The sequence below is a fragment of the Brachycentrus maculatus genome, unplaced genomic scaffold (genome assembly GCF_059751285.1).
Source record: "Brachycentrus maculatus isolate JH-2025_06_01 unplaced genomic scaffold, ASM5975128v1 h1tg000194l, whole genome shotgun sequence".
Lineage (NCBI taxonomy): Eukaryota > Metazoa > Arthropoda > Insecta > Trichoptera > Brachycentridae > Brachycentrus > Brachycentrus maculatus.
The window spans coordinates 893,049-907,815 of record NW_028280945.1 but is presented as its reverse complement, the minus strand read 5'-3'; the positions used below and the strand labels follow the sequence as shown (position 1 = coordinate 907,815).

General features: G+C 31.5%; 1 protein-coding gene across 1 annotated transcript in view; it reads left to right on the top strand.

The window, feature by feature from the left end:
* The window catches only part of LOC148307710 (lachesin-like), a 275,466-nt gene that overhangs the window by 74,544 nt on the left and 186,155 nt on the right, over window positions 1-14,767 (top strand). The window contains exon 3 of the mRNA XM_088262956.1: window positions 9,093-9,277. Coding sequence (XP_088119082.1) covers window positions 9,093-9,277 — 185 coding nt within the window. The remainder of the gene's footprint in view (window positions 1-9,092; window positions 9,278-14,767) is intronic.

The window sequence follows — 14,767 nt, the reverse complement described above, 5'->3', positions numbered from 1 at the left end:
ACTACAACAAGAAAAATATTTATTTAACTTAATAAACAAATATAAATAAAAAATGGATAAAACAATTTTGTTCCTCGAATTTAAGATAAGAAAAAACGTTTTTCAATTTAAGTTCAGGGTTGGAGTTTTTAAAAAATTACGTCTTGAGGAAACTACGTACACTCTTTAAATGCGTCTATTTCAAGGGCAATAGATACGAATGAGACACGCGGCTTGACTGAGTTTTGTGTTCAGGGTTGTTTTTATAATATTTGTGCGTGCGTGCGTGCGTGCGTGTGTGTATGTGCTTCATAAAAATCATATGAAAACTCCAAACCTAGTATTAATGCAATAAAAAGATTTATTTTTAAATAAATACATGTACGTATAAAAAAATCTAAATATTGAATAGAACAATTGGATAAAATCATGGATTATGATACAATCATGGATACTAAGTAAAATATCTTACAGTATTAACCAATCAGTTAAACAGACTATGACAAACTGTAGGTTGTGTAAATGCTATGACCTTCATATTTCATCTCAAGTTTTATTACAGTTCTTGGATTTTTTTCCTTTATTAAAATGAATAATAAATGTAATTAAATAAATATAAATCCCATCCACACCCCACCCCTGCATTCTTTGATTGGCTCCTCCAATATCTTGTAAGGGAAAAGCGAAGAATTCACAATTATTCTCAAATTCCTGTTAAAACAATCGTATACTAAATATATAAATTATGCTGTCATAAAAGTATTATACTCAATTGATGTTCAAATATACGAGTATATCACAATTTATTTCCTATTTGAAGCACTTTATTTGTGATTTTCCATATTATAATTAAAATGTAACTTTGTTTTAAAATCACTGTAAATATTTTATTATAACGTAATCATAATGCCTACCGGTTTCAAAGCTAACCACTACTTTATCAGGACTGATTAATAAAATTAATTAGTCTTGATAAAGAAGCTATTAATTTAACCGTTAGACATTATAATTTTGTTATACAATAATATAATATTTGTAGGGACTTGAAAACAATGTTACATTTTTATTATAAAATTGAAAATCACAAAGTTAGTGCTTGAAACATAAATTATTAGAATAATGAATACTTTATGAGTGAAAATAATATTTTTTCTTTTGTGAGTTGACAAGTCATGGAAAGTGTCATACTTTGCCCCGGGTCCATGAAGCTTACTTCATTGAACCCCTGTCAAGCTCCTTGCAACCAGTGCAGCGGTTGGTAATGCATCAGCCCGTTTACAGCAGATCTCCATTTGGCACCGGTGACTCGACAGAAATATGTGCGAGGGAGATCGTAATTTCTCGAAAAAGCCACGGAAACAAGCGAGAGTTATTATCGTGCACGGTATGACCATATTGCTCGTAATGAACCTTTACTGCATGTGTCTTCTACACAAAATGGTATATTTACAGCAATTTGAGTGCTTCCAAATATTTGTTTACAAATCTGGATTATCTCCATTAAGAGTCATTATTTACAATAACTAAAAAACATTCAAATTTGGATGAAAACACTTCGTTTATCATTGAAATATTGATTTAGAATATTTTAACAATCAGATGTTTGAATTTCCGAGCAATATTACCCGAAAAATCACAAAACTGGATGAATCCGTTTTGTTTATTGATGGAACTCAATTTAAAAAAATCTGGATGGAATTATTTTGTTTCTTGATGCAATTAAAATTTAGAATAATTAAACAAAAAAATATTTAAATTTCCGAACAATGTTACACAAAAATTTGCAAATTTGGATGAAAACATTTTCCTTATTGATGGAAAATAAACTTAAAATATTTAAATATCCGTACAATATTGGCTAAAAATGTGTAAATCTGGATAGATTAATTTCGAATCTTCGGATAATTTAGAATCTTCGGCTACGATATTTTGTCATGACAGGATCGACAGCCGTATATATCTACCACACATGCATCAGTTATGGGTTATACGTAACCTACGTGTAGCAAGCCAACAACTGACGCCATAGATCCGTGTATGTTGTATATTAGCCTACATGGGGACAGCGTACAGCAGCTGTTAATCCAGCTTCGTACAACATTAATAAGCCAAGATACGATTCGCCATATTCGACCTCACGTGTAAATTTGAAATCATGTCCACATCTCGACTACTACTCGTATTAACTGTGATCAATTTGAATATCAGTCAGTTTATACCCACAGTATTATAAATCACAGAATTTGGATGTACGAACTGTATTGAAAGGAATGACGTTACATTAAAACTAACTATCCATCATGCCGCCTCACTTCAGGGGTAGGCAGAGAGAAAAAACGCCACAGCAATCTGTATTTTTCTAACAATTTTCACCTTTTCCACATTCATGCATCTCCTCAATCATAGACACCAATTATTCTGACTCTTAATTTGACCACGCTAAAGTATTTGAATAACTTGATCACGCCATGATTTCCTCCTTTGTCTGTTTCAATTACCAATGATATTCCTTCATAAATTTATTTTACTTTTTTTCTTCTTTCATTTAATTCACATGCCCAAACCATCTAAACACACCTTTCTTTATCGATAATGCTTATCTTGTCTTGCATATCTTATATCTTATATCTCACCATTCGAACATCTAACATACAGTATATCGTTTTGACACACATTTATCTAAGAAATCGCATTTCGACTGCTTTTATCCTTCTTTTTCCAACTCGTAGTTATTTTATTATCACCATTAAGTTTTTATTACTATTATTTATCTTTGTGTATATATAATGAACAAAATTTTAAAAAACAGCTTTTTATATTAAAAATATAAAACTCAATTAAAAAAATATCTTATATTGAATCCGGAGTACGGTTCGAAGAAGAATAAAATAATTTATCTAAAAACCACGTACTCTATTGCTCATTTCCATAAAAATCCTGGAAACCCAACCTTTTACCTTTGAGCTTTAAGGACACCGACCCTTTAATGGGTCATATCTTGTTAAATGTCATCGCAGGACTTTCTTCTTTATACTTCATGTTGGTAATAGACTGACTATAAAGGATCTCTTTTGAGTTATTTAAAAAAATATTCAGCATTTTAGCAAAAGCATTTTTAAAACTTATGTACCTTATGGCGTACCTTCACAAGCAATGTATCATTATTTATTTTTATTTGTATTCTCGTATGATATGATAAGCTTACCTAGATTTTTTATTATTCAATTTGTTATTTATTCAATTTAATAATATAATTTAAATGTAACTTTGTTATTAAATCATTATAAATATTTAATTATAACTTTATTAAAATGTCTGTCGGTTTCGAAGTTAGCCGCTTATTTTTCAAGACTGATTAATACTACGTATTAATCAGTCTTGATAAAGAGCGGTTAGTTTCGAAACCGGTAGATATTATAATTAAGATATAATAAAATATTTCTAGTGATTTTAAAACAAAGTTACATTTTAATTATAAAATGAAAAATCACAAAGTTAGTGCTTCAAATATAAATTTTATTCAATTTTAGTTTCACTCCTTGTCACTATGATTTATAAGAAATTTTGAAAAATTATAAAGCACCATTTTTGAAAAATACCACTCCAAGGGCGCTTACACAAAGGTGAATTATGATATTAAAATAATAATGATAGTTATTAAACCTTTATCTGCACCCCAATGGTGCATAGGGCACTGCGTCATATAAACGCAGTGTTATTTTGATCGTTTACACATGAAGGAAAGGTGATCAGCCCTCCGCTTCAGGTACCAGTCCAGGGTAATATTGAATTAATATGACAGTGAAAAAATCACTTATATTTATTTTACCCCCCCCTTGGGAATCGAACCCGGGACCTCCAGAACGGTAGCCGAGCGTGCTGACCATTACACTACGGAGGCGGACATAATGATAATGGACATTACACTAATAATAATGGTATATAATAAAAAAAATAGTAAACGAAACGTCTGAGGAGGAGAAAAGTGGAGTTGACATGTTACTGCGCCTTCTTCTTGGTGCTCTTACGCTGGATTCTGAGCAGCTAGTATATGAAAGTGAAGTATAGAGTTGACATAAGAATGACGAAATATAATGAATTCAGTCGAAATGGGATATTTAAGAAAAATATGAGACAAAACGATGTGTGATAGATATGCGAATGATGAAATAAAGAAGGAAAGCAAGGCTGAGTTATGTACTATCGATATAATTAAGAAAGATATGTTGAGATGTTTTAGACATTTGGAAGAATTGAGTGAAGAAAAATCAGTGAAACAAATTTGTGAGGTGAATGTAGCTGGAATAGGATCAGAGGAAGACCGACTAAGCGTGGCTTTATCGAGTATTTTAATTACTTGAAAATAGTCATATTAGGAGTTGGAATAAACGGCGAGTGTGTATATGGCGATGCATGAATGTGGAAGTGTTGTGTGATATTCTATTCTCTCTGCGTACCCTTGCGGAGAAGCGGCAACATATGGATTTTTGTTGTCTTTGAACTAATTTGATGTTATCGTTCATCTGTTTTCTATTTTTTTGTTTATATTTAAAAAAAAAATTATGTGCAATAAAGGATTTAAATTATCCTTCGTAACAATTATACAACATATGTAATATTCAATTAGAAAGAAAAATAACATAAAATATATAAACGTTGTATAATTTGAAAAGTACAATTTTGAGCAAATTATTACAAACACGGTCAAACTTGAAGTTGAGTAATGAGTTTTACCTTCACACAAACGATGACCGCCCGAAGGGCTTTTAGAATAAAAATGGGTATTACCTTGTAGAATTAAATGAACAAATTAAAAGTGAGAAGAAAGACACAAAAAGTAAAACAACACAATTTTTAGTACTTGTATCGAAAACATAACTCGATAAATATTTATAATAAAATACCATTGTATTATTTATCGAATTAGAATTAACTTTTTGAGAAAAAATATTCGAATAAATATAATTATAATTAAGAAAAGTAACAGTAAAAAACGGTTGGATTAGAAAAACAAATCTTTTGTTTGATTAATATAAACATAAATAGTTTCGATTTCCTGTTTGTATTTTCACACATTAATGATTTACATGTTTTGTCCGCTTCCGTAGTGTAATGGTCAGCACGCTCGGCTACCGTTCTGGAGGTCCCGGGTTTGATTCCCAGGGGCGGTCAAATAAAAATAAGTGATTTTTTCATTCTTATATTTTTTCAATATTATCCTGGACTGGTACCTGAAGCGGAGGGCTGATCACTTTTTCTTTGTGTGTTAACAATCAAGATAACATTGGGTTCATATAATGCAGTGTCCTATACACCATTGGGGTGCGGATAAGGGGTGAATTGAAAAATTGAATGATTTACATATGTTATTCTAAAAACTAGTTTTTGTATCAATTAATTCAAAAGTTGTCTTACACGAGCGTCTTATGAATTTTTTTATTTATGTACCTATTTTTTATTTATTCACATCCAATGTTTATGAAAAATCATTGTTTACGTACATATTCATCAATCATAGAAAAGAATTTTTCATCTATTATTTATTTATATACAATTTAAAATGTTGCGTACAATTAGTATAAGTTATTTTAAATAACACACATGAAAATTGTATTTAAATTGTTGAGATATTTTTCTTCATTCCAAACCATGAAGCCGAGTTCTACCCTCTAATGTTTATACTCTTCATATATGCATTATTTAAAACATACTGAAAAAATGAAAACGATGAAAATAACAGTGTTTTGAAATTAAAATGAAGAGTGAATGAATTTAATATATTTTAATATTTGAATGCTTATTTTGTTATGTATTAAAATTAATAAAACATTCCAGTATTTGAATGACAATGAATCAGAATAATTCAATTCAGCTCCAACACCTTTGTAAATGAAAGGTATTTATCAGGAATTAATTACTCGGAATTCAACAGTAAACATTATTATGTTTACTGCCGGATTTGAAACACGTATTACTACATTCGATTCGCAATATACATTAACTATTAACCAAACTAAAGAGCTTGGTAGAAAACAATTTGGACCGCGAGCAGCGTCCGGCAGTTCACCAATATCCAGCTTAATAAGTGTATTTATGACAGGGCGCGAATTAGCCCGTATTTGCGGTCGCCTGTCCCAATACGCGTTTGTATTCCAGTTTCTATTCTGCATTTATTAGATTACGTATTTGCACCCTTATTACGGTATGGCTCTGTTTATTCGGTGGCCAACTAACGAACACACGGCCCGGTCCACAATGGGGCATAATTAAACATGAATGGATACTTTTGCCCTGCGAATTCGGGGCACTTTGTCAAATGGTGTCGGGATAATGAACGGACCGCCACGTACGCTTGTGTACGCAATCAGTGTGTTTCCTTTTATTTATTTATATTAAGCGATACCCCGACTTACGTCGATTCGAAGCTGCGCAAACATAATTTTTTTAACTAATCTTCCATTACCTACGATAGAGAAGAATCTGCATTGGATTTATGCAGTGTTAATGCAACATTTTGTGGAATATGATGACTAAAATATAAAAATTAAACATTTGTATAAGACCACATTTGAGATTACATACTAATGTAAACATGACTAGTTTCGAGAATTTCATGTGCATTGGATTTTTGCAGTATTAATGCAAAAGTATTATTTAACGATTAAACATGATTGTTTTCTTTTATATACATTTTTGATACATTTAATTCAATTACGATATTAACGGTACTAAGCACAAATTTATCATTGTATTTTTTTAAATAACTAGTATTCTTCGGATTATAAGAGAATTCACAAAGAAATATTTTCAATAATTTCTATTAAATCTATAATAAGTACCTACTTGTATTTTTTGACACGTGAAATGTTTTTTGAATTACTTGGAAAACAAACTACGTTTTCAAATACGTACTTTCTAACATAAAAATATGATTTTTTTAACATTTAAAAATATTATTTATTTCTTACATAAAAACATGTATTTTTTACATGATCTTCGACTGCCTTACAGACAAAAAGTAGTATCCCGGGGTAGAATAAAATATAATATGTATGTTCCTTTTTATATTTTTCAAACGTCTTTAAAAAAATCTTTGCAATGGAATATAAACTACAATATTGCTTTGATCTTTAACATATATCAGTATTTTTTACATTACTTGATAAACTTCGTATTTGTAGAACCGCTTAACAAATCATATTCCAGGATTATTACTATATTACTTACATACGTTGTTACATATGAAGAGATCTTTTCGAACAAAACTGTCTTATTAATTTCCGAGAAATCAGCTATGAAACAATTTTTTACTTCTCATATATACAGTAATATTCTTTGTGAAATTGACAAAAATCTTGAACAAAAACTTGAAGATAGAAATACGATTACTCGATCGGAAGTGAAAACGACGAATTTATGATATATATGTAGGTATATAAATACGATAAAAGGAGGATAAATAGTGCCATTACTGAAATTCATCTTTCCGTAAGCTTTATGATAAAACAATTGAAAAAGGTCAGCTATCTCACTCAAGAAGTAAGGAAACCTAAATATCTGTGTAATAAAGGGTAATATCTTGCAAATATTTTGTTTAGATAAAATAGCTGAATAGCAAAATGACTGCTTTTATGTCTCAAATCGAGCAAAACGTCAAGAATATTAACACCAAGGTAATAAATATTTTTTTTATAAAAATCATGGGTTAACGTAAAAACTTCAAGAAAAAGAGAGCTTCGAGAAAAAATAAATTAAATATCATCTTTTTCTTCTTCTTTTTCATCTTCTTTGTGTAGGCATTATGGCCTATTTTTATGAGGGATTAGCCTATTGCAATGTAGATTCCTAGCTGTCAATCATCGATAACTTAACCAAGCCTATGGCGGTAGTAATACCTGTAAATGCCCAGACTTCCATATTCTTCTTTATCTTTGTTGAGATGTCAAGAAACAATGTAAAATAATGAATTTGTGTATAAGATATTTAAAAGCATTGCTTGAACTAAATAAAAAACCAGTTCAAAAACTTAACATGTGTAATTTTAGATTATTTATAGATTAGACGTTTAGTTTGTAGAACTCATTTTAATGTATGTATTAAATGTTAAATAAAACACTATTTTTTTAGAGACAACTACAATAGTTGTATTTTGTTGTTTAAAAAACACGAAAAAATAAATTTTATTTATATATTGAACGGTTAAGCCTTTAACATAAAACATATATCTAGTATCTAATATAATAATACACATTTGAATATACTAATAGAGAAACAAAAAGTCTTTAACATAAAATAATAATAAAATAACAAATAGTAAGCACTGATAAATATATGTCTCCTTCACACACTAACAGCGAGCAGCGAGAGAGAGTGAAACACAACGTTTAAATTTATCCATTATAACATGGAGAAGAAATGCTGAGAAAGTACAGACTTCAAGGTGGATAACAATATAATACAAAAGTCCATACTATCAAAAACATTAGCTAACATGTGAAGCCGCGGAATCGGAGAGAACATGGCACAATTTGCATTATTTTGTGACAATTGTTTCGCCTGGCATTTTCAAACGAATGTCTTTAGTTACAACATTTTGAGTGTGTCTAAATGCTTCTTCACAAAATCTGGATTATCTCCAATAACAGAAGTTATTTTCATATTATTTTTTGACATCTCATCAAAGATGAAGAAGAATATGGAAATCTGGGTATTTACGGGGCTGACGACTGTCATAGGCTGGTTTAAGTGATCACTTTACAATTCGTTAAATAATAAAAATGAAAATGATATTATCTGGCGTTTCTCGTGCGTATGATAATAATCCAGGATTCGGACCCCACATACTAATTAAAGAGTTTCTGCTTACAAAAAACTTCTTTTCATCTCACTAAATAGATGTCTCTAGTGAAGTTCTATTCAATAATAATGTTTCAAAAATTGGTTCATATTTATTGAATTTGTGACATAGAAAAGTGATCACTTAAACCAGCCTAGGACGGTCGTCAGCCCCGTAAATGCCCATACACCCATATTCTTCTTCATCTTTGATGAGATGTCAAAAAAAATATATGAATGTCTTTAGTTTTAGATTCATGATTTCGTTTTTTTTTCAGTAGTGGAAATGCAAGGATCTACTGCTATGCCGTCTGCAGTGCCAGGGCCAACTATCCTAGGGCCCAGTTCAGGTCCTTCCGAGGACCGAAGTCCTGATTTCACTGGACCCATCGCCAACGTCACAGCTGCCGTGGGCAGGCTGGTGGTCCTCACCTGCGCAGTTAGCGAACTGGGCCCATTCAAAGTAAGTTATTTAATGATTATATTATGGAACAGGTAGATGATTTCGTGTATTTAGGTAGTATGTTTTCTAGGGATGGAAAGATTGATAAAGATATAGAAAGGAGAGTGAATGCTGGGAACAAAGTGAACGGTGCACTGAAATCAGTTATAGCAAATAAAAACCTATCAGCGGAAGCTAAACTGGCAGTGCACAACGGAGTACTGGTTCCAACTCTAATGTATGGAAGTGAAACATGGAGTTGGCAAAAGAAGGATGAAAGTAGACTGAATGCAGTCGAAATGCGATCTCTCAGAAGAATGTGTAACAAAACGATGTATGATAGATGTGCGAATAGTGAAATAAGGAAAGAATGCAAAGCTGAGATAAGCATTATCGATAAAATTAAGAAAGGTGTGTTGAGATGGTTTGGACATGTAGAACGAATGAGTGAGGAAAGAACGGTAAAACAAATTTATGAGGCGAATGTTAGCGGGAAAAGAAGCAGAGGAAGACCGAGAAAAACATGGCACGATCAGGTATGCCAAATACTTGAAAGTGGTCAGGTTAGGAGTCGTAACAATCGGCGGGTATGTATGAGGAGATGCATGAACGTGGAAGAGGCGAAGAATGTTTGCAAGGACAGAGTGGTGTGGCGCTCTATTCTCTCTGCCTACCCCTGCGGGGAAGCGGCGTGATGGTTAGTTAGTTAGTTAGTTTAATATTAAAACACATTTTTTTAAGTAAATTGATTGAAAAAGTGATTGATTGATGAACTTATTTACAACATTTTGAGTGTGTCCAAATACTTGTTTACAAAATCTGGATCAGTTCCAATTACGGGAGATAATCCAGATTTTGTGAACGAGTATTTGGACTCACTCAAAATGTTTTAAATAAATTATCTGGTCAAATTATAAGCTTAAATAAAAAAATATAAATGATATTTTCTGGCGTTTCTCATGTCGCTAACTCCTTTCAAGAACGTCATAAATCAAAAATCGTCAATTTTCAGTTGTGCATGTTTTCGGAATGCCCAGAAAATTTACTATTTCCCAGCAAAAGAAGCATATGTTTAACTTAATATTTACCCGCTACAGGGCAGAAAGTGTTGTTTTAGCATTTTGAAGAAAAGGTATTGTTTACTTATTTTTTTAACTATATTAAATATTTTTCAAATTGAGAAAAACCTTCAGGTTTTACCTAAAAAGATCTGTTGCATGGTAAAAAGATCAACAAGTGGCTTGATATTTATTTTTAAAACATTGTATTATATTTTTATCAAGTTTTTTTATTTATTTATGACGTTCTTGAAGGGAGTGAGCGAAGTGTGTGATTATAATCCAGGATTCGGACCTCACATACTAATAAAAGAGTTTCTGCTCAATAAAAAGTTTCTTTTCATCTAACCAATAGATGTCTCTAGTGGAGTTCTAGTGATTCAAGAATTATGGTTCATATATATAGAACTTCCAATAATTTGAGTAGTGTGATTGTCAATAATTGGTAGAATTGGTGAATGTTACATGTGTGTAAAGTGATCACTTAAACCAGCTTATGACGGTCGTCAATGCCCAGACTTCTATATTCTTCTTCATCTTTGATGAGATGTCAAAAAATAATATGAAAATAAACTAAAATAAATTATGTTTCTTTTTCTGTGGTCTCAATCCTTAGGATTGAGGCCTGCAGCAACAAATGACACCACTTCTGCCATTCTGGTCTATTATGCAAAACCATTTTCAGCTTCTCATCTCAAATAAATTATCTTATAACAGATTACAAAGAGATTTATAAACTTTATGATATGCACCAAAAATACGCGTAAAAAGTAATAAAGCGATAAAATTACTGATGTCCGTGGAAGAGAAATTTAAAAAGATACTCGTAACAACGATATGAATTGTATACACACACATATGCATACATACAACCCTTATCCGCACCCGATGGTGCATAGGGCGCTGCATGATATAAAAACAGTTTTCTTTTAATCGTTAACACACGAAGGGAAGGTGATAAGCCAATATGCATAAATGTATTCATATTTTATAGGGTAAAGATGACGTTGGTGAAGGAAATTAGAGTGAAAGAGTATACTGCTTTATGAGGAACAAATGGAGGATAGACATATCGCTCACTCCTTTCAAGAACGTCATAAATCAAAAAACGTCATTTTTCAGGAGAACGTTTTTAAAGTTTAAAAATTAATACAATGTATCAAAAATAAATATCAAGCCACTTATTGAACTTTTTACTGTGCAACAGATCTTTTTAGGTAAAACCTGAAGGTTTTTTCTCCATTAGAAAAATATTTATTTTATTGAAAAAAATAACTAAACAATACCTTTTCTTCAAAATGCAAAAACAACACTTTCTGCCCTGTAGCGGGTAAATATTATATTAAAAATATGCCGCTTTTGCTGGGATATAGTAAATTTTCTGGGCACTCCGAAAACATGCACAACTGAAAATTGACGATTTTTGATTTATGACGTTATTGAAAGGAGTGAGCGATATATCTGTAAGCTAATAAATTTATTCATTCTCTTACGTTAACGATGATCTTATATTCATTTTTTTTACACAAAATATAAAACATATATAAAAAATATTGGGTTTAACTTATGGTAAAATTTTCTATTTATTTTAATATGCCAGATATCATAAACCGAATGTGAGACCTCGAAGGCAAATACAAAAAAACAATATTCATTTCGGATGCTAGTAAGTAACATGCTTATGGACATAGAATAATTCAGCGGTTCTCAAAATGTGTTCCGCGGATACCTGGGGCTCCGTAAGGCCTCTGCCAGAGCTTTTCTGCGATTAACAGCAAAATCAATCCAAAAGTTATTTTTTGAATTGTGTCATTATGTGTTGTATACTTCTATAGAAGTCACAAGTGTATTTTTTTATTTCTTTAGTTAGCTTAATTATAAGACCGAGAAAACATGGCACGATCAGGTATGCCAAATATTTGAAAGTTGTCAGGTTAGGAGTCGTAACAATCGGCGGGTATGTATGAGGAGATGCATGAACGTGGAAGAGGCGAAGAATGTTTGCAAGGACAGAGTGGTGTGGCGCTCTATTCTCTCTGCCTACCCCTGCGAGGAAGCGGCGTGATGGTCAGTTAGTTAGTAAGTTAGCTTAATTATATTTACCAATTTAACTTTCTTCTTACCGTAAATAAAATATATTTTTTTAAATCAGACTCTTTTCATTCTTCATAAATTTAGGCATCTCATCATACATTTTCAAACCCTTGAACATTTTACAATTTTACGACACAAAAATGGCAGTCTTATTATATTTTTTCTACTACTATGTTCATGAACTATTAAATCCTTAAAATATTTGAGAAATTTATCGTTATAAAAAAATATATAAAGGTAAGCATATTTCGCTGACTCCTTTCAAGAACGTCATAAATCAAAAAAACTTGACTTTTCAGGAGAACGTTTTTAAAGTTTAAAAATATAATACAATGGATTGAAAATAAATATCAAGAAGAAAAAATTTAATTTTTTACTGTGCAACAGATCTTTTTAGGTAAAACCTGATTATTTTTTCACCATTTGAAAAAAAAAATAGTATATAAAAAAATAATTAAACAACGCCTTTTCTTCAAAATGCAAAAACAACACATTCTGCCCTGTAGCGGGTAAATATTAAGTTAAAAATATGCCTCTTTTGCTGGGATATAGTACATTTTTTGGGCTTTCGGAAAACATGCACAACTGAAAGTTGACGATTTTTGATTTATGACGTTCTTGAAAGGAGTGAGCGATTTGTCCCTGTACCGTTTTAATGTTCATGGAATGATCATTATTAAATAATTAACATTTTTTAACCTTATTAAATAATTAACATTTTTTAACCTTATTCAGGGCTCTTTAAAATATTTAGCATTTGAAAAGAGGTCCTTCCCCAAAAATACTTTGAGAATCGCCGGTCTAATGTTAAGACATATTGATCTATCTGTAAATATAACATTTCATTTTCCTTTGTTTCTCTAAATAGGAAAATATAAATATACTACCCCAACAAGGGTATTGTAAGAAGTACCTATTCCAGATTTGCTCAATACCCCGAAGCACTGATGAAAATCAAATGGGGGGGATTTGTCTTAACCACCGAAATATATTTGTCATAAGGTTTTATTTGATCGAAATTATAAGAAACGATAAAAAAGTTTACAAGGCAGAAAAATGGATATGTCATTATTTTTTATACATACTTAAATGCATGTGTGTATTTTTTTCTCATGTTAAAATAAGAATTGATTTGAGAGACAAAAAACCTTTCTGTATACAGTGATTTTCACTATTTTCAATACTAAGGAAAACATGAAATATTGTCCCTCATGAATGCAAGATGCATGAAATATATTTTTCAATTACTTTAAATATTCTTTTTTTTAACTGTCTACCAGTCAGTGCCAGTCTATTTACACTGGAAGTTAAAATAAAAAAAGGGAAAGAGTGATCCAACTAACAAATTTTAAATACACTCTTTAAGGTAACGTCTTCATTCATCTCAAATAAATAAGTCATTAATCAAATTTGAAATACAATTTTTTATGGTAACGTCTTTATTTATCACGAATCAACATGTCACTTGTAAAGGATTCTACTCGTAGATTTCCAAATTCTAAAAAATGTATGTACATTTACGTACATTCATATTCTGGCAGTACACAACTCTGTCCTGGTTTTAACCCTAATGTTTGGAAATGAAGCATAGATTTGGCGAAAAGGGTTGAAAGTAGACTGCATACTCTGAGACAAACCAGCGTCAAAACGATGATTTTACTCGCATGAAAGATCTTTGAATTGGGATATTCAGAGAGATTCAAGGCTGAGATAAAAATTATCGATAAAATTAATAAAGGTGTCTTGAGATGGTTTGGGAATGTGAATCTTTTGAGTGAAGAAAGAACAGCAAAACAAATTTATGAGGCGAATAAAGTTTCTAAATAGAAGTCAAGGACGACCGAGGAAATCTTGGCATGATCAAGAATTTGAAATACTTAAAATTGTTTGTCCGCCTCCGTAGTGTAATGGTCAGTACGCTCGGCTACTGTACTGGAGGTCCCGGGTTCGATTCCCAGGGGGGGTCAAATAAATATAAGTATTTTTTTCACTCTTATATTTACTCAATACTACCTTGGACTGGTACCGGAAGCGTAGGGCTGATCACCTTTCCTTCGTGTGTTAACGGTCAAGATAACACTGCGTTTATATGATGCAGTGCCCAATGCACCATTGGGGTGCGGATAAGGGTTTGAATGAAATGAATGAAGCTGTTTACGTCAGAAGTCGGAATAATCGGTGGGTGATGAGGAGATACGTGAACGTGGAAGAGACTTAGATTGTTTGCAAAGACATATACAGAGTGATGTGGCGTTTATTTTTCTCTTGACAGTTACTTAGTTAGTTTTGATATGCATATCAGTGGCCTTCACACAATTCATTTTATTTGTTTTCACACAAATAATTTTTATCATCCTCC